We start from the raw sequence: 21,955 nt of genomic DNA, 5'->3' as shown, positions 1-21,955 counted from the left end.
GCACCGATATTTTGATATTTAACATTTCGGCAATTTCGTCCACTTTTCTAAAATATCTTAAATTTACTGCTCAACCTTCATTATACAGTGTGAGTGTTTTCTTACTGACTCTAACTGTCAATAAACTGGGTTTTATGCTGTGATTCGCTCCAATAAGATTTTTGTTCCGAGAGCAATTAGTTCAGTGTGTGTTCAGACGAGTTGTTACATAAGCGGACCAACGGCTGAATCCTCCAGACTGTACTACTATCTGTTTCATCAGTTGTTGCATTTGATAAGATATTTAAAATAGTCTTAGATTCAATGTCAACACATTAACAACACTATAACTCACGTGTTGATTGCTAGCAGAAACTGAAAATGTGCAGCCATAAGTCTGAACATAGGATGAGATTGTGACAACTGTCGATTTGCTGCCAAAGCAAAACTCTCCATCACTAGATGAGTGTACAACAGATGAGATGTAGCTTCGTGGTACTGTGCATCAGCATTGTTGAAAAACAGCTTGGCCACCAACCATGTATATTTAGGATCACTTGGCATGAATACCTAAACCAAGGTAAGATTAATAATGTGTAGCTAAGATACGTATACAAGCGACATGATTTCCTTGACGGTGATTTGGTACGTAAAATTGTCTTTTGCAAGATCATCAAATGAATTACATCATGATCTTACAATATTTGACAGACATCAAATATACTATTTGATGGCAACAAATAGAGCAGAATATCAGAGAATCTCATTGATTGATTTGCATAAATGTTAAAGGCTAAATTATTTACGCGAATATGTTTACCGGATTATCTTCACTCTTCTGCTGGAATAGTTGAATAACCACAGGTTCAAAGGTGATTGACTGACTGACTGACATATTTATTGATTGATTGATACCATCCTCCCATTCTTCCTCATCCTTCCTTCTTTCCTTGTCTTCGTCCGTCCGTCCGTCCATTCATTCATTCATTCATTCATTCATTCATTCATTCATTCATTCATTCATTCATTCATTCATCCATCCAATCGTTCTCTAGATTTTAGGCTAGCAAGTGATACTAATTCTATGCATTAACGTGACATATATACTAGTAAACAATATTATTGATTATATCTACCGGATTATCTTCACTCTTCTGCTGGAATAGTTGAATAGCCACAGGTTCAAGGGTGTCTTGTTTGGTCCGAAAGAACAAAGCAATCGGTGCACAAACAACCTAGATGGAAATAATGAGACATACAATAATATAATATTTAATTTAAAAAAAAATTCAGAAATGACAAAAATACAAAATATTATCAACTTATCAACAAATGTACAAAGTATCAATATTTACAAATCGAAAGTCAAAACCAGATGATTAAACAATTACAAATCAAATTTCTGGCCAGAGACATACAAATAGTTCTTGAGAACTAGTTGAGCTTGTGATCCCACAGAATAACTCAAAATGATTATGTGGAAAGTTTGTGTCAGACAGACAGATAGATCATTGTGAGTTATATCAGACAAATGGAAAATATTGAGGACAAAAGTATTATAAACACCAATTTTAGAAAAAAGGTGTTGTTTCAACTACAGTTTGAAGGTGGTGCTATGACTACTTTATCAGGTTAGGCAGCGTATTCAAATGATTTCAGAAACAGTAATGTACTGCAACTTTGGAGAGGCATCAAAACATTATTATGTGGACACGTGCACGTAGTTTCCTTTGGTCAATGATCACCACTGGAGGTCCATTCATCACGAATAATTTTACATCGACAAAATATCACACTCTCTGCTTCAAGTAATGGCGAATTTTGAAGATTGAACATTTCGGTATTGTTTATGTATCACTTCTGATTTGTAAACTTGAAGTACTTCAAGAATGTTAGCATAGGACATGTAGTATGTATAACATTATTGTTCACTGTTTCCCGAAAATCCAAAGACCAGACAGGTCCAGAAGCATTGGCAACCGTGCTTCTGAATACAATGTGAGAATACATGGCTTGTTCAAACTGAGCAAAGTTGAAGGTACCATTATAAATGTAAGTGTCCTACCGTTTCTGGTTTAACCTGGGGCAGAGCCTGTAACTCTTCATGGTCCACGATAAACAAACGTTTTTGTGAGATAGCGTCATTGAGTGACATATTTTCCATTAATGGTTGTAATTTACTATCTTCAACAGCAAGTCTGTAAGTAGATGAATTATAATTAGCATAATACATTTGATTAAAAATATAAAAGAGGCCATTTCTGAAACTTCCAAACGTACATAAATGCATACATGTATGTATGCACGTATGTCTGCATATACGTAGATGTATTGATCATCTGTATTGTTTTGATAGGTAAAACACACACACGCACGCACGCACACACACACACACACACACACACACACACACACACACACACACACCTCCAATGTAAAGTCTGAAATGGTATTATTAATAATCTTTGACACTTACTTGTCAGGGATTTCAGCACATAGCTGGATTTTCATGGGGTTACATCCCATGAGTCTCTGCATTCCAAAGTACCATTCCTTCTCCCATAAGTCATAGTTCTAAATGTAAATGAAAATACCATTCTTAACTTACTTGAGTCTGTGTTTGAGATGTATGATTGTATTGGTCAGCTGCAAGTCACTGTTGAGATTGTTCCAAACCAAATGTACCTGGTAACTCAGACCATATTTAGTTGTTATAAATTTTGAGATTTTCAGGATGCCGGTCTCTCTCAAATTATACATAGTTTTCCGAGGTGTTAACGTGTCCTTAATGTAGCTGGGAGTACCAGAAATATTAAATTAATGTAGCTGGAAGTACTAGAAATATTATAATGTAGCTAGGAGTACTAGAAATATTATAACGTAGATGGGAGTACCAGAAATATTATATTAATGTAGCTGGAAGTACTAGAAATATTATGATGTAGCTGGGAGTACGTGAAATAGTATATTAATGTAGCTGAGAGTACTAGAAATATTATAATGTAGCTGGAAGTATTTAGAAATATTATAACGTAGCTGGAAGTATTTAGAAATATAACGTAGCTGGAAGTACTAGAAATATTATAATATAGCTGGAAGTACTAGAAAAATTATAATATAGCTGGAAGTACTAGAAATATTTTAATGTAGCTAGAAGTACTAGAAATATTGTAGTGTAACTGGGAGTACTATAAATATTATAATGTAGCTAGGAGTACTAGAAATATTACATTTTGTTGGTGGCAAAGACGAACATGATCACATTATGGAAGGAGTGTGTCGTAAATTATATTATTGTATAGGAAAACTAGACGGAGTCCTTTTTCTCTTGATTTCTTTGAGTGCATCCACCTACAGTACTGCAATAATTCAAGAGAGGTAAAATGACAGTATTGTAAAGAAGCAATTTTGCATCACATGGAATAAACATTTTTAGTTGTCTGAAAACTATCAGATGTTTGTTAACCTTGGAACATTATGTTAAGTTTAATCAGTGTATGGAAATGATATTTACATACTATTGGCATCTTCAGACTTCCACAATAAATATTCTTAATGTCATCTAGACTCTCCCATTCATCTGTTTTCAGATTAGCCAACATCTTGGACAATTCGCTTTTAATCCCAGACCCAAATACCTCAACCTGTAATGTAAGACCATGTGTATTTTGTAATTCAAAGTTATATTTATAAAGGTAAAATGCTTAACTATAATGAAATGTTTCCTCCCTTAGAACGTTTTTGACCTTGTGAATATTTTAGATATTTCCCCCATTTTTTCGTCATTCAGCCAAGGAAAACATCTATCTGTGAATGACCTAAGGGGCTTTGTGACTTCGAGTCGAAGACGAAAATGTTTTTACAACAGAACTCTTGAAGAGAACTATATACAGACCCAGTTCAAACGTCTACACTCATGTTTTCAAAGCAAACATTTCATTTTAGAATGTAACATTTGACCTTGACCTTTATCTTCAAGGTCAAAAAGTCAATCTTCGTTATACATTATCCTAACAACTTAAATTTCCATTTAAAGAATATTGTAATATCGAAAGGAAAGAGTCGCTACTATTCAAAACATTACGAGAGGCATTAAGTTTGTATCTGGTTTTACGAGTCGACATTCGTCTTTACATATTTGTATATATTCTTTTAAAGACACACAAAAAACAACATGGTTAAGGGACTGGTCAGTTTCTTCGACCTGGGGAGGAGCAGTGAATTCGTAGGGGGTCACTGTGTTTTTGAAATTGAAAGTAGGGGGTCATCATGTTTGAAAATTTTGAATGGTGGGGGGGGGGGGGGGTATTGTGTTAAAGATTTTGTTGGGAGAAAAAAATTCATTTCTACAGTGGCATGACCGTGTCTGAACTGTGGTATTTGTTCTTGTCCCTGTTGCTTACCTATATTCTGAAATATTACTTCACCAGGAGTGAGATGATACTGTCTTTTAAAGATGAAATTATTGCCAGGATAGTCTAAAAATTGCCTTAAGAGACTCTTAAAAGTAATGAAACTCTCCAACTCTCCCCTGCCAATGATACAACATCAGATGTGCTGACCTTTAGGCCAAATAAAACCAGTTCTTTGGTTCCCTAACCGACCCCACCTAGTTTTTCACGCCGATCCTAATTGTTTTTTTACGTATTCGAGAAAAATAATAATAAAGTCGCGAAAATCGTGAAGTCTCGCAAGAAATAGTGGATGCGGAAACTGACACCAATCAACTTAAAAAGACAATATAAAACTATTCTTCAAATCTGTAAAGGCTGTACATCTGATAGGAAGAATTGAACAACACAGAGACCATAAGGAAAACAATGGAAAACCTGAACTAGACACTCCCCCATGAAACAAAATATATGAATAAAATAAAATAAGAAATCTGCCTACCCCTCCTATTTTAAAATTAAATGTAATGGAAACCACACAATTTTTTTACGCCTTACTATAATGATGCCATTTATAAAGCAGTCCACTCTGAGTCACGATCAAATACCTGTCATGTAAATATGATATGGGGGGGTGTCATCATGCTTTAGAATGAAGTGATCGATGTGGGGGATCAGCCTGTTGTCAGTTTTACAGAGAGGGAGGGGTGTCAGTGACTTTTCATCGGCCCGACGTAAAAATTCACCGACGACATCCCCCACCCCCACCCCTCCCGAAAAAAATGACCAGTCTCTAAGCTCGAACTTGAACAATGTTGCTTCTGATTATGTACCAACAGAGTATGGTAAGAATTTGAATTTGCTTTTAAGCCCGTAACTTGAAATATCGCTTGGTATATCTAACTAGAATGCACATATTACTCATGGCTTTAACAATATTTTTTCAACTCGATCTTTGAAGATATTCATGTGGATGGCAGTTGTTTTTATTGTTCTGGAGTTATTTGTTGTCATGCTTTGTTTGAACTGTGTGCACCTTGTACTCTTGATGAAATTGACTAAAAATGTGTCATTTTGTTTAATTACTGCCCAATACCTTTGGCGAGTACATCTGGCACCCCTGCAAAGTAATGGTGTGTACAGTTTCTCATCACGCATGCTCAGTCACTTAGTTTGCACTGTCCAACTGAAGTTTACACGTCGCAGTAGTTGGCCAATAGTTTGAGCCAAATTTCTGAATTTAGTGTTCAGTTGGGACAGGTTTCCTTTTTTTTTGATCTTTCACGATATCTCCCAACCTCACAGTCGGTTTCAGCCAGTTTATTTGCATCAGTATGTTGTTCCAGGACAGGGATGAGCAACAGTCAGATGTTCAGGATTCGGAAGTAGCCAAGGTTGACGATTTTGGTCAAGTTACGATCGAACCAAAGATTTTCGCTGAATTAGGCGCGAAGCCAGAGTTAACGCGACCTAAGAAGACAACCCAGATTAGAAGACAAGGGACCAAAGTTCAGGGGCAGCTCGACGAACTTTTGGGTCAAGTGCAAGTGTTAACCAGTCAGTTATACGCCTTCATGAACATTTCCCGCCAGAAGAGTGACGTCACTATATATGGAGCCAGTTGTTCAGTCGCATGGCGGACACAACAGCAGCTGATCAACGATGGCGTGACACAGTGTCCTTTTAAGGACAAAGTACCCAGAGACCAAATGAAAGATGTCTGGTCGTAGTTACCCATAGTGTGCCTAATATTAGCAGTTCCTTTCATTTTCGTTCTGAGGCATGTTACCTGTGTTACCGTCGTATATACCGACCGTATGCCATACGTGTGTTGCCTTTGACGATTTGAGCAATGCACTCATTTTTATTAACCCTGTCAGTACGCTACTTGGCTGTGCCAGTTCGTATCTTCTTCTGGCCAGGTGGCAATATTTTGTAGTCGAACTTTCCTTTACAAGTTGTGGATTACAATTGATAAAAATATAGAGAAGTTCTAGTTTACTTTACAAATACAGCCTAGTGTAGATTACTATAATACAGGGATGGACTAGTTGAAGTTTTTTCTAGATACAAATATATACAAGTTGTAATTTACCATACATACAAGTATAGTCTAGGTTTAGTTTACTGTGCATATGAGTGTAAACTGTTTGTACTTTACATGTCTACATACAAGTATAGACAAATTGTACTTTACGGTCGATACAAATTTACACAAGTTATATTTTACTGCAGATACAGGTATAGAATAGTTGTGATTTACTGTACATTCACGCATAGGCCATTTGTAATTTACTGCAGATGCAGGTATACATGTAGACCTGTGTTAACTGTAGATAAAAGTATAGACTAGTTTTAATGTACTGTAGACAAACGTATAGACTATACATACTCTACTTTAGGTACAAATATAGACTTGCAGTAGTTACTCTAAAACATGTAGAGACTAGTTGTGGTTTATTGTATATTCAAATACAGCCTATTTACAGTTTATTATATACAATTATACATAAATGTATAAAAACGTACTTTACTATCAATACAAGCAGGCAATGCTGTGGTTACAAATATAGACGAATTGTACTTTACTGTTGCCACAGGTATAGACTGGTTGTAGTGTATTGTTGATACAAGTGTAGACTAGTTGTGGTTTACTTTTGATTCAGGTATAGACACATTGCAGTTTATTGCAGATACAAGTATAGATAAAATGTAATTTATTGTACATGTAGATGCTAGTATCGATAAGTTGTAGTTTACTATTGATATAGGTATAGACTAGTTGTAGTTTACTGTAGATACTGGTGTGGACATGTTGTAGTTTACTGTAGATACTAGTATGGACTAGTTGTAGTTTACTGTAGATACTAGTATGGATAGAATGTAATTTGCTGTACATGCTGGTATCGATAAGTTGTAGTTTACTTTTGATACAAGTATCGTCTAGTTGTAGTTTACTGTAGATACTAGTATAGTCAAGTTGTAGTTTACTGTGGATGCAAGTATAGACTAGTTGTAATTTACTGTAGATACTGGTATAGACTAGTTGTGATTTACTGTAGATGCCGGTATCGATAAGTTGTAGGTTACTGTAGATACTGATACGAACTGGTTGTAATTTGCTGTAGATACTAGTATCAATAAGTTGTGGTTTACTGTTGATGCAAGTGTGGACTGGTTGTGGTTTACTGTAGATACTGGTGTAGACTAGTTGTGGTTTACTGTAGATGCTGGTATAGACTAGTTGTAGTTTACTGTAGATGCTAGTATCGATAAGTTGTAGTTTACTGTAGATGCTAGTGTCGATACGTTGTAGTTTATTGTAGATGCTAGTATAGGCTAGTTGTAGTTTACTGTAGATACTAGTATAGATAAGATGTAATTTGCTGTAGCTACTGGTATCGATAAGTTGTAGTTTACTGTTGATGCAAGTATAGGCAAGTTGTGGTTTACTGTGATACAAGTATAGACAAGTTGTAGTTTACTGTGATAAAAGTATAGACAAGTTGTAGTTTACTGTGATACAAGTATAGACAAGTTGTAGTTTACTGTGATACAAGTATAGACAGGTTGTAATTTACTGTGATACATGTATAGACAAGTTGTAGTTTACTGTGATACATGTATAGACGGGTTGTGGTTTACTGTGATACAAGTATAGACAAGTTGTAGTTTACTGAAGGTACTAGTATAGACAAGTTGTAGTTTGCTGTAGATACTGGTATAGACTAGTTGTAGTTTACTGTAGATGCTGGTATCGATAAGTTGTAGTTTACTGTAGGTACTGGTATGGACAGGTTGTTGTTTACTGTGATACAAGTATAGACTAGTTGTAGTGTACTGTACATACTGGTATAGACTAGTTGTAGTTTACCTCAGATACAAGTATTGACTACGTGTAGTTTACTGTTGATATATTTATTGTCTAGTTGTAGTTTACAAGTATTATAAATACTGGTATAGACTAGTTGAAATTTACTATAGATACAACTGTAGATAAGTAGTAGTTTACTATAGGTACAATAATAGCACGATACCTTCGTGTGCCATGGCCAATTTTCCTAAGTACAGTACTCATGTTTCGCTTGCCATTTTGAGCCTTTTGGTGTCGGGCTTTAGTCATATTTCGCTGATTTTTCAAAGTACCGTCAGTACACTTCTTGGCCGTGCCAGTTCGTACCTTGTTCTTGCCAGGTGTCAATATTTTGTAGTCAAATTTTTTCCCGATAGTTTCGTTCTCCAATTTTAATAAGTAACAGTACTCGTATTTCACTCGCCATTGTGAGCCTTTTATTGTAAGGCTTCAGTCCAATTTCGCTGACTATTTGCAGCTAGCCTGGACCCTGTTAGTGTGCTTACTTTTTCGGGTCAGTTTATGTCACAGGACATTTGTAGTACTGTACCCACCTTTTGCTCATTTTTGAGCCTTTTATTGTAAGGCTTCAGTCAAAATTCGCTGACTATTTGCTGCTATCCTGGACCTTGTTAGTGTGCTTACCTTTTGGGGTCAGTTTATGTCACAGGACATTTGTAGTACTGTACCCACCTTTTGCTCATTTTTTTGAGCCTTTTATTGTAAGGCTTCAGTCAAATTTCGCTGACTATTTGCTGCTAGCCTGGACCTAGTTAGTGTGCTTACCTTTTGGGGTCAGTTTATGTCACAGGACATTTGTAGTACTATACCCACCTTTTGCTCATTTTTGAGCCTTTTATTGTAAGGCTTCAGTCAAATTTCGCTGACTATTTGCTGCTAGCCTGGACCTCGTTAGTGTGCTTACCTTTTGGGGTCAGTTTACGTCACAGGACATTTGTAGTACTGTACCCACATTTTGCTAATTTTTGAGCCTTTTATTGTAAGGCTTCAGTCAAATTTCGCTGACTTTTTGCTGCTAGCCTGGACCTCGTTAGTGTGCTTACCTTTTGGGGTCAGTTTACGTCACAGGACATTTGTAGTACTGTACCCACATTTTGCTCATTTTTGAGCCTTTTATTGTAAGGCTTCAGTCAAATTTCGCTGACTATTTGCTGCTAGCCTGGACCTCGTTAGTGTGCTTACCTTTTGGGGTCAGTTTTCGTCACAGGACATTTGTAGTACTGTACCCACATTTTGCTAATTTTTGAGCCTTTTATTGTAAGGCTTCAGTCAAATTCCGCTGACTATTTGCTGCTAGCCTGGACCTCGTTAGTGTGCTTTTTTTCAGGTCAGTTTACATCACAGGACATTTGTAGTACTGTACCCACATTTTGCTCATTTTTGAGCCTTTTATTGTAAGGCTTCAGTCAAATTTCGCTGACTATTTGCTGCTAGCCTGGACCTCGTTAGTGTGCTTACCTTTTGGGGTCAGTTTACGTCACAGGACATTTGTAGTACTGTACCCACATTTTGCTCATTTTTGAGCCTTTTATTGTAAGGCTTCAGTCAAATTTCGCTGACTATTTGCTACTAGCCCGGACCTCGTTAGTGTACTTATTTTTTCGTAAGTTTGGGTGAGCTAGTTCCTTTTGGTGAGCTAGTTTCTCGTTCACTTTTACAGTTATGTATGTTTGAGCTTTTACAGCCATTTTGTTTTGTCTCCTTTTCAATTTTATACAGGCATGCTGTTTTTTTTCCCTTTCACTTTCATTTTTGTTTTTGGTTCCCTTAATATCTTTATTTTCATTACTTTTTGACATTACTTTTATCTTTATTTTATTATCACAATTTTTATCTTAAACCTTTCTGTGCCTAATTCTATTTTCTGTTTCTTTTTAAATTTTTTGTCCATTTTATCTCTCTGGCGGTCTCAGAATTCTTTTCTCCTGTTTGGTGGAGTACAATAAAGTACTTCCGGTATTTTGCCGCCAGAGATGTGTTGTGTGAGCTTTGTGTGTGAGTGAGGGAGTAATTGACTAAAAATGTGTCATTTTGTTTAATTACTGCCCAATACCTTTGGCGAGTACATCTGGCACCCCTGCAAAGTAATGGTGTGTACAGTTTCTCATCACGCATGCTCAGTCACTTAGTTTGCACTGTCCAACTGAAGTTTACACGTCGCAGTAGTTGGCCAATAGTTTGAGCCAAATTTCTGAATTTAGTGTTCAGTTGGGACAGGTTTCCTTTTTTTTCCCACCCACCCTCTCCCATTCCTTCATTTATTTGATATGTTTGTATTTTTTACTCGTTTAGTTATTCATTTATTTATTTATATCTCCGTTACCAGTCGCAGTATTTTGTCTTACTTTGTGTATTTTCACCGAGTTCAGTTTCCTTTATTATTTCATTATTCTTTCAATAACTTTTGCCTGTTTTGTAGTTGAGTTTCCAACTGTTTACGATCAGTTTTGTAATTTTTCAGACCTCTTTTCAGGTGTTTTTTCAACTTGTTAGCACTTGTCAGGTTACTTTCATAGTAGCCTCTAGCAGTGTCATAGTATTTTGTCACCGTTTGGTGGAGTACAATAAAGTACTTCCGGTATTTTGCCGCCAGAGATGTGTTGTGTGAGCTTTGTGTGTGAGTGAGGGAGTAATTAATTCCAATGTCATTGCCAATTATTTCAGTGCTATGATCTATATCTATGAATATGGCTCACATTACAAACAGTCAACGATAGAGTAACACAACCAAATAACCTTTGACTGAAAATGCGACTTAACGATCGAAATAGCTCCACTGTGTTTTTGTTTTTGTGACATAAATGATTCAGGAGATGGACAGTTGATATATTAGTTTAGTACTGTGCATGTCTAGAAACAGCTCAACTATGCTACAATTAATTTCTTACCATAGTTGTGACGTGTTGGTGATTCATATGTCAAACTCACCTATAGACCAGGTCAAAGATTTCTCTACAAAACTTATATTCATTCATCATTATTAGCTAATTGGCTTCAAAAGAAAATTTCTCAATTCAGATGAGTACGGAAAATAGTTCACTACTATAATGGTTTCCTTCAAGCCAATGGGCTGTACCTGATACCAAATTAACCCCAAATCTGCCAGAACAGAAATTGACACATATCAAGTTAGCATAAATAGACCCCCCTACCCCGGACAATTACAAGCACACCAAATATTAAAACAACCAGACCCACCGGTTTCAGAGATGTGAAAATATCAATTTTGACATATATATACATATACATATATATATATATATATATATATATATATATATATATATATATATATATATATATATATATATAATATCATGAACCATACAGTTCTAACCCAAATATTTCGAAGAGACTGAGCTCCTCTTCATCGGTGGGTCTCCAGTTCTGTCAAACAAGTCAAGTTCTGTTGCACTTTAAATACTGAAGACAGTGGTTATTGTCATGCAAAATATTGTTCTTGTCTTGGAATGGTATGAATATTACACACAGCCAGCTGTGGAGTACTATATATATATATACCTACTATCAACTTGACGTGAAAATTTTTAAATGGACCCTCCAAAGGCACATGCACACCAATCGTCAAAGCAACCAGACAACCGGTTTGGAGAAGAAGTCGAAATAACATTATTTAAACAAAATAGTAGAAAATATGTGCTAAAAATAGAAAATCACACATATCACTTTGTAAGAACAAACTTAAATAGCGTCTCCCAAGAGAAACATGCACCAAATATCAAAAAAATCCTACACCCGTTTCAGAGAAGAAGGTGATAATTGAAAAAAAGGTGACGGACAACAGACGACACCAGAGAATCAACCTAACGTTCCAGTTCTGCTTAAATGATAGCTAAGTACCGTATACCGACTTTGTGCAAAATGTACAAGTATTGGCACATTTCTAATAATAGCATATGAAAACAATGAAAAGTACTTACTTTATATGGACATGTAAATTGTTCGGACTTATTCAGGTCTTGAACCTAGAGAGAGAGAGAGAGAGAGAGAGAGAGAGAGAGAGAGAGAGAGAGAGAGAGAGAGAGAGAGAGAGAGATGAAAAAATGACAAATTCCATGATCGGAGTTCATCTTATACTCCTACAGTCTACCTGTTACGCAATCGATTACAATATACCTAGATTTGTAGCCACCATCCTGCCGCAGGTTTGATAGGACTGTTACAACTATGGTTGTACACAATTAATGGTCTAAAGGAGTGTCCCTTCAAAAAATCACAGGTAGGGTTAGGTGGGGGTGGAAGATTATCCTCCAGACTGTTCAGGTTTTTTTGTGCCCCTTCCCCTTGAAATTATTGAAAAATCGATTGTCAGTGAGAACATTGACTTTTTTTGCAGTTTGAATAAACAGTGTCACAGTAGTCCAGGAGTGAGAGGATCAAGATATTTTGGTTTACTACCAAAGGGAGGTCATAATTTTTTTGACCAGGTATTAGTGCAGCAACAGTTTTTAAAACCTTTCTGTGATGAAATTATATTGTACTCATATTAATGATTGGCTACATAAAGCCACTTCCACTTATCAAAACATAGTTCTATTCGTGCCACTGCCAAATTGAAGAACACCGATAACAAATAAATCAGAGTACACACTCACCGATGATGGAAGACCAACAGTTTTTGTAGCAAACTCATAGGCTACCCTATTATCATCGAGCTCGCTTCTCCTTTCGTCTGGATTGGGGGCGAACTGAGGAAGGCAGCTGTTGTTTCGATAGACAACCACATGCTTGGAGTCAATCCATCGCTGCATTGGAAAGACACTATCGTCTCCTTCCTCTCCTCCATGCACTTTAACGTAGTCGACGTACCACTCATTACCACAACTTGTATCACGCCACACTTCAATTTTAGTGACTGGTCCAAAATTGGCCGGGATTTTCACAGGGTAATCATCGTCGTGGCCTCTTTCAAAGTCATTGTAAAATAATTTGTTCGGGGTTATGTCTTCAATTTTGTCATCTTTTTCGTTGAAAAAAATGAAATGAATGCGTGAATTGGTACCGGAACCTCGCACATCACCAGTTCGTATGGTAAAGTAGCGTTGCTTGTGAGCCATATTGTTGTCTTTATTCTGTATCAAAACATAAATGTATATTATATCATATCATATCATATCATATCATATCATATCATATATTATATCATATCATATCATATCATATCATATCATATCATATCATATCATATTATATTATATTAAAGTTTATTTTATACTTCACCAATTTCGCATTGTGATTGGTCGAGAGCCCTGCAGACATGCAGGCGTATTTTTTACCAACAGCCATATTTTTGCTTGTTGTATCACGTGATCACTGCACGTCCCCTTGAAAACACACCTAGCAGACAACTACAATCCAGCTATAACAGGTATTTCCAATGCCAAATTTATTGTCAACCATACAAAATATCATCGTTGTATACATTGTAATAAGTTTTCGAACTGTACGTTTCGTGAAAAATATCGTGTCAACATGAACGTTGGTGGCTCACTTCTGTAGCTCGAGTGTCGGATGATACATTGTTGCAATTGGTTGCTAAGGGCGCGGACGCGCTCACTCATGTCACTATCTCCGACTCACTGGGTACATGGCCATATCATGCATATGGGTGGACTTGATTGACTCCCTAGAATCGATCCCTCTACTCGGTTTATCACGGTGTACACTGCACCGCACCGTGCACCGGGTCAGTTTTTTCCGCTTGTTTGATACAGGGGTGGTGCGCGCGCATTCTGTCGGGGATATGCGAATAGCCCGACCAATCTTGTCGGTTAAAGACGGTCAAACATGAGGGCAGGGGGCGATAAACGTAATTTGAAAATATATTTCTGTTATATGTTCTCCTAGCCCTGCTTACAGGCGCGGCGGTGCACGAGTCTATATTGCTGACTGAGGGACAATTGTATCGAGTCCCGGATTACTCCGTATGCAAGCAGGACTTAATGTACTCCTTGCATATGATATAAAGCTAAGAGTTGAAATATAATTTTGGAGTAGCTGTGCAAATGTTATGACATCTGTCGGGAGATTTCATATTTGAATAAGTGAACACTGTCAGCCGGCACTTGATTTAATTCGTCAGGCAAATTATCCCGAGCATGTGATGGCGTAAGCCGGTCAGGGGCGCGTTCGATTTGCACAATCATAATCATGATTTATCAATCACAATCGTGATTTTGCGTTTGATAAATACCAATCACAATCATGATTGGTAATCATAGTAACCATGCCCTGAACCATGATTGACGTGATTACAAGATGGCGGACAACGTAATCATAGGGGGATCGCGCGCCCATGGCTGACGGCAAGTTAGAAATGAAGGAAAACATTATGTAAATAAATTGTGTTCGGTCAGATTGGTAATTTGTTATCATTGCAATCATTTTGACGATGTAAAACCAGTTACTTTATCGGAAATGTGCGACACTTCAGAAAAATGTTTACATGTAAGTAATCATGATGATGATTGAGAGTTTTGTTTACAACCTCGTTTCGAGAAATGACGTCAGATTAATTTCAATCATACTATACTATGAGCGTTCGATTATGCAACCCAGGGTGCCTCGAGGCACCTAAAGTTGCCCCAAGTTGCGTTCGATTACTACATGGCGTCACAGTCAGGGCGCCCCAAGTCGACCCTCCTCATGTAGCAGGGGCAGCTTGGGGATTGACCTGACCTGACTTGACCCAAGATGGGGACGACATGTGATTGGTTATTGTTATCAATTCCGTAAGAATTATACCGTATTTTGAGGATATCTTTCCACATTTAGTGATGAAATAATTTTTCACTTCAAATTGTCTAAAATGATTTGGAAAGACGGACCAAATTATTTATCGTGAATCACGGATTTAATTATAGTCTCCCAGGGGTACCCCAAATGCAATAAAATACGTTCGATTTTCACACAAGTGACGTCAGTTACCCTTGTCTGAGGCTCCCCAGGGAAGCATAATCAAACGCACCCATGATGATTGTGCAAATCTAATGTGCCCCGTGACCCCGGTGGAATTGACCGGGTCGCTCAATCAAATCCACCCACTATATCGCAATCGATCGATCGTCTTGGGAGTCTGCTCAGCTCGCGCTTCGATTTGAAAGTGCACCACCAACATCAACGTAAGCTAAACCCGGAAACTACGGGGGACATGATGTTACATACTACCGGGGGTGGTACGAGTGACCGGGACGAGTGACCAGCTCTGGTAGGGTCTGTGGTCAGTGCTAGAAACCCCAGACCCCACTTTAGATCCATTTTGACCGAAAATCAATATCCATTTTTAGACCATTACAGGTTTTTAAAAGATGGATTTTTAGACTTATACATTTTCCTTAGGAGGCAACATATCCAACATGCAATTTACTTCCACTTGACTAAGAGACCCTGCACGTCACCCATTAGACATGTTCCATTGAACTGCACTGGTGTTACTGGTGCTGTTATTTCAGATTAGATTGGATTTTGTCGTCTGACACATTACCCGATAACACCTCATCTGAAGACTGACGACCAACATACATGTTGTATTGTAACCGCATTCGCCAACTCGGGGCAACTCGCCAACTAGAGACATGATGATTGCTTCATGCCCTGCCGGAATAGATTGTGCCCAGTTTGCTTGTAACCGACAACAGAAAGGTTTTGGGTCCACACGTATTGTTTCTAACTCCATTATTACCGAGAGTAACAGTACTAGTATGCCTTTGAAGATTTAAACATGGAATTATAACCCACATACTTCCATGATCTAAACAACAATCAAAATCCCTTAGAAGGTTCATACCCAAGATGCCTGCAGAACCATTCAAAGATTCAGCTATTAAAATTGGTACAGTACCTTGCTTATCCCCTATCTTAACCATCATTAATATGCTTCTCCAAACAGGGTACCGTCGAGCCGTCCACCTGGATTAAAGATGTACCAGAATCTATTAACTGGGGACGCTCATTCTTTGGTATAAGTTCAAACATATATTTAGATATGATACTGTGTGTTGAACCTGTATCGATGAGACATTTTTGGGATACTCCCTGAACAGATACATTAGTTAACAACATATTGATATACTGGGGATTCCTGAATGACCCTTTGCGACAGCGGGACATTGACCCTTTACCTCAGAGTTACATTTAGAAGGAAGAGAGAAGTCAGCCATAACATATTAAGAATAGTTCTCAGAATTCACATAATGCTTTCATTAGAGAGAGAAAGAGGAAATGTGTTACCACGAATTTTAGATGGCCGGTTTTTACCAGTCTTTACCGGCCCTCCCATGGCCCAACCCATAGAGTTTAACGACTCCCCTTTTACTCCAGATTCACCTGGCCTGTACATGTATTGTACTGCCTCTCTCGGTGCCCTTCTTGGCCACAATTCCAGCAAACAAGTTTCTTTTGATTCCCATTACTTGAATCGGAATATCTAGACCTTGCTGGCTGTGCGACGCCAGTACTAGTCATTCCTATTAATACCCTTGGCCATTGGACTGAGGGTTGTATCTATGTCAAAAGTTCCAAACATTCAACACTAGCCCTTGGATAAGCTTTTATCATTACTCGTTTCTCGTATCTCTTGTGTAAGATCTTGCAGCTGTGATTGATCTTTCTTTCTCACAGTAGTTTTTACCTGCCGACGGAAGTTGTCTGTCAAACCACTAGCTGAAAAACGCTTTCCTAGCAAGTCAAATAACCGTGTTTAAATCTTTTCCACAGTGAGCAGCAAACTGTAAAGCCTCTCAGTTTAGTCAACAACATGTTAAAACGTTGTTCTGAATCCCACTGGTTGACTTTGCACAAATATCAAGGTGAACACGATAATTGTCGAAATCTGATTCACCGGTGAAATTATCTACTTTAGCGGTGTTATTCTTTGGATCAGAGAGTCCATGCTTTTTCACTCAAGTTAGAATGTTTGCACTTGTGGAAAATACTTGAGTTTTATTCCCCTTACTGTATGTCAGTGAACAACCGTCACCCCATGCTAAAGCCGTTCCTCTACCAAATGCAAGTGGGAACATTTCCCTTGTTCTGCCTCTAATACCAGAACATAAAGGCAATTATTGGCTTGTGTAGAATCCATTTCTCCTACACTACCTTTCCCACCAAAAGAAACGATAATTCTGAACAGTAGAGGTCAAAACATTAGTGCTGAAACAATCATCAACGTCCATATCACCCCCACCTCCATCCCAAGAAAATGGAATAGTTTCTCCCGAACGATCAACACCACGCTCGACAATAAAATATATTGAAAATCATGAATAGTGCTCTGAACTTGTGTTATCATACAAGTGATATATATCTCAAGATACTATAGAATTGAGCCTGAGACATTGCAATGGTTAAGGCGGGAAGGGCAATCGCTACGTAACAGATTGTAGTTCTTAGTGGCTTGTAGTGATAAGACCAAAGTTGATCAGTTTTTTATTTATTTATTTATTTATTTATTAATCTTTCATATACAAACACCATTTCAGTGCATTAGCACTGTCCTCCCAATCGAACCTGTTGCAAGATTACGTACACAGAAAAAAAAGGACAAACCAGGACAAAAAGTTACAGTACTTTAAAAGATATCCACCCACATTACCAGACTACATTCCATTATTAAGATGTCTTTTAAATATCGATGAGTTCCATAGAACAGCACCACTATAGTGAAATGTCCGTTTCCCATATCAGTTTTAACTGTAAGGATGTATATGTTACCTTTACTGGCCTGTCTTGTGTTTAATATGAAGATGAATTTGGTTGGAAAGATTGAACATTCCAGTTAGGTAACTAAGGTGCATTACCTGTTACGGATTTGTAGACGAGTGTTGCCAGTTGGCGCTTCCATCTAATTTTGATGGCTGACCCAAACCAAGTTTTCATATACCCAACCAGTACTAGTATCACGGGGAACTTCGAGGAGCAGTCGACCAGCTGCAGCTCGTTTATGGGGGAACTCAAGTGTCTTCAAATACTTTTGATTCGTATTACACCACACAGTCGCAGCATAATCGAATTAATAGGGAAGGACTAATTAAGGTATTGAACATCATCTTCCTAAGTCCCAACGGCAAAAAGTGTCTCATTCTCGACAGTAGACCAAGTTTTAGAGAAATTTTAGCAGAAATTTTGGAAATATGTGTTGAAAATTTCAATTTTGAATCCAGCCAAACCCCTAAGTATTTGAAATCAAATCATGCTCTACAAGGTCTCCCTGTATTCGAATTTGCAAAACTTTTAATTTTAGTCATTGAGAACTACCGAAAAGTATGGTCTTGGTTTTACTTGTATTCAGTGTTAACTTGTTTGAGTCAAGCCAGGCCTTGACATGCATTATTTCCTCTGTGAGTGTCACTTCAATATCGGGACTGATTTGCTTGAATAGAAAATAGCCGTGTCATCTGCATACATAATTACTTGAGCCTTTATAACTGTTTCCGGCAAGTCATTGATATAAAGGGTGAAAAATAAAGGTCCCAGGATTGAACCTTGGGGTACCCCACAAGAAATGCCCATGCTTTCTGATAATGTGGAATTTAAGTCTGCAACTTGTGTAAGGCCTGTTAGATAGGCACGGAACCATACCAATGCATTGCCTTGTATACCAAACTCATGTAGTTTCTGAAGCAGCAGTCCATGATCGACTGTATCGAATGCTTTCTTCAAATCTAGAAATATTGCACCAGTGAGTCGCTTACGATCAATATTATCATATAAAATATCTGTAACATGAGTAAAGGCCGTTGCCGTGGAGTAACCTGGCCTAAATCCTGACTGACATCTATTCACAATGTCATTCACATCTAGATAGCTGTAAAGCTGATCATGGACAGCTCTTTCCAATATCTTAGAAACTAAAGGGAGGATAGATATTAGTCGGTAATTACCAACGTCAGTTCTATCCCCTTCTTTAAATAATGGCACAACCCTAGCTCGTACTAGTAATTCCACTCTGCAGGAACATATCCTGTTTGTACGTACATAGAGAAAGGTTAAAGATATATGTCAATGAAGATGAAGTATACGGAGCCGCATCAGTAACATTAACATTAACAAAAGGGAAGCCTGTTCAATCATAATATCTGTCATGGTAATATCGTGATATGATTCATTTGTGTAGGTTGACATATATATATATATATATATATATATATATATAATAATAATAATAATAATAATAATAATATATATATGTGTGTGTGTGTGTCAACCTACACAAATGAATCGCGCCAAATCGCTACATCCTTATTCTCGCTTTGTATATTCGTAGGGTTACATGTATGTATTCTAGTATTCTATTCACACAAAGTGATGACATCTACTTGTGTCGATCTCATACATATAACTTCGATAGTATATTGGCACGTTACAGTGTTAATGGCTATGACATAACTTGGCATGAAAAATAAACCAATTACTTTCAATTTCGCCAGCAAAGATGCCTTGACGTGACAAACTTGTAGACTTCCAATATTGTGGTGACTTGATTTGGTGGGGGTGGGGGTGATATGGACGTTGATTATTGTTTCAGCACTAATGTTTTGACCTCTACTGTTCAGAATTATCGTTTCTTTTGGTGGGAATGGTAGCGTAGGAAGCCAGATACTGTCAGTATAGGAGCGGCCACAAATGTTCGTCATGTATTTCGTAATATACCACACCTTCAGTAGCTACTTCTAGAAACTAAGTGCCAATAAAGACCGCATATTACACATATGGTGACTTGATGTGAAAGTTGGGAATATCGAAGAAAAAAAATTAAACTATACTTCTTATAACTCACAACAGGATGATTTCCGTAGACAATGAGAAAGATATAGTCGCCGTGGCAATCCTTTCAAAACTAAGAAAAAGCGAAAGACGTCGAAGTACTTGTAGTTTTACTGAACGATTGTGTCACAATGATGTGTCACGTGACTTGAGAATCATTTATATAACTAAGGAGTGGTTAATATAAGTACCCGCATTGCTTCAGTGTTACCTCTTGACTCCGGCTTTTGTTGGTGCAGTGCATTTCCGCTGATTACCATATACCATGACATGCCAAGTTGAACTGTCTCAACACATGCATTCTCGAGCACAATATTTTTTAAGAACTCTCGACCTTCACTTTAGTTGTAAGTGTCAAAAGTTCTTAAATATTTGGCACATTAAATAACAAGTGAAATACATTTATTTCATCCATTGATTACACACAGAAGAACAGCTTTTGATGGCCTACGTCTTCTACGCAGACTGTTGATATTCAAAAAAAAGCCGTGCAAGAGGCCATCATCACAATTTCTTTATTTTGTTTGTAGAGGAAATGGAATCTCACTGTTCGCCTTAATCAAACACACACCACAATGCCCACGAGCGAGAACCTATCATAAACGGTAGCGCAACCTGAACTCCGATAACCGTGAATGTCTCATTACCGGCCGTTCGTTTCGATTATGAGCGAGGCAGAACTCGACTACTTTCAACAAACAATTTTGTGGTCCAGCCAGAAGTTTCCGGTTATATTTTATATTTTTTTTCATTGCCAATGTGTTTACTTAACTAATTCATTTTCCTCACTTGATAGTAAAATTTGCTTTCTTTTCGACCTCTTATTCTTTGTAGTGAAAAGACCAAAGCTTATCAGTAACATTAACAAAAGGCAAACCTGTTCAATCATAATATGTCAATTTAATATCGTGATATGATACAAAAGCTCAAAAACTACAAATATGTTTATCGTTTATTTTATATATATATATATATATAAATATATATATATATATATATATATATATATATATATATGTCAACCTACACAAATAAATCTCGCCAAATCGCCACACCCTTATTTTCGCTTTGTATATTCGTAGGGTTACATGTATGTATTCTAGTCAGATATATTAACACAAAGTGATGACATCTACTTGTGTCGATCTCATACATATAACTTCGATAGTATATTGGCACATTACAGTGTTAATGACTACGACATAACTTGGCATGAAAAATAAACCAATTACTTTCAATGTCGCCAGCAAAAATGCCTTGACGTGACAAACTTGTAGACTTCCAATATTGTGGTGACTTGATGTGAAAGTTGGGAATATCGAGAAAAAAAATTAAACTATATTTCTTATAACTCACCCGGTCTGGATGATTTCCGTAGACAATGAGAAAGATATAGTCGCCGTGGCAATCCTGTCAAAACTAAGAAAAAGCGAAAGACGTCGAAGTACTTATAGTTTTACTGATAGATTAAGGAGTGGTTAAGTACCCGCATTGCTTCAGTGGTACCTGTTGATTCCGGCTGTTGTCGGTTGCCTATAGTTACCAGACTCACATGACCAAGTCTCCACCTCCCAGCAACTGACTGACATACCAAAATAGTCGGATAACCGCACCTGAGAATCAGGTATATTTTACATTTCAAAGCCAGATACTGTCAGTATAGGAGCGGCCACAAATGATAGCCATGGGCGCTAAAATGTCTAAGTATTTCGTAATATACCACACCTTCAGTAGCTATTTCTAGAAACTAACAGCCAATAAAGACTGCATATTACACATATCAGACAACAGATTCAGACTTACATAACTATATTGAAACTCCTGATTAGGCTCTGAACTTTTGTTATCTTACAAGTGATATATATCTCAAGATATATAGAATTGAGACATTGTAATGGTTAAAGCGGCAAGGGCAATCGCTACTCTC

At 37.4% G+C, this 21,955-nt stretch overlaps 1 protein-coding gene across 1 annotated transcript in view; it reads right to left on the bottom strand.

The window, feature by feature from the left end:
• The window catches only part of LOC144435110 (polyunsaturated fatty acid 5-lipoxygenase-like), a 51,204-nt gene that overhangs the window by 5,246 nt on the left and 24,003 nt on the right, over window positions 1–21,955 (bottom strand). The window contains exons 2-9 of the mRNA XM_078123670.1: window positions 21,385–21,641; window positions 12,861–13,337; window positions 12,186–12,230; window positions 3,498–3,623; window positions 2,456–2,553; window positions 2,045–2,177; window positions 1,116–1,214; window positions 335–549 (exon numbers count right to left, since the gene is read on the bottom strand). Coding sequence (XP_077979796.1) covers window positions 335–549; window positions 1,116–1,214; window positions 2,045–2,177; window positions 2,456–2,553; window positions 3,498–3,623; window positions 12,186–12,230; window positions 12,861–13,322 — 1,178 coding nt within the window. The 5' untranslated portion in view covers window positions 13,323–13,337; window positions 21,385–21,641. The remainder of the gene's footprint in view (window positions 1–334; window positions 550–1,115; window positions 1,215–2,044; window positions 2,178–2,455; window positions 2,554–3,497; window positions 3,624–12,185; window positions 12,231–12,860; window positions 13,338–21,384; window positions 21,642–21,955) is intronic.

This window comes from Glandiceps talaboti, chromosome 5 (genome assembly GCF_964340395.1).
Source record: "Glandiceps talaboti chromosome 5, keGlaTala1.1, whole genome shotgun sequence".
Lineage (NCBI taxonomy): Eukaryota > Metazoa > Hemichordata > Enteropneusta > Spengelidae > Glandiceps > Glandiceps talaboti.
Note: the sequence above shows the minus strand (reverse complement) of the source record. Positions and strands in the feature narration are given on the sequence as shown.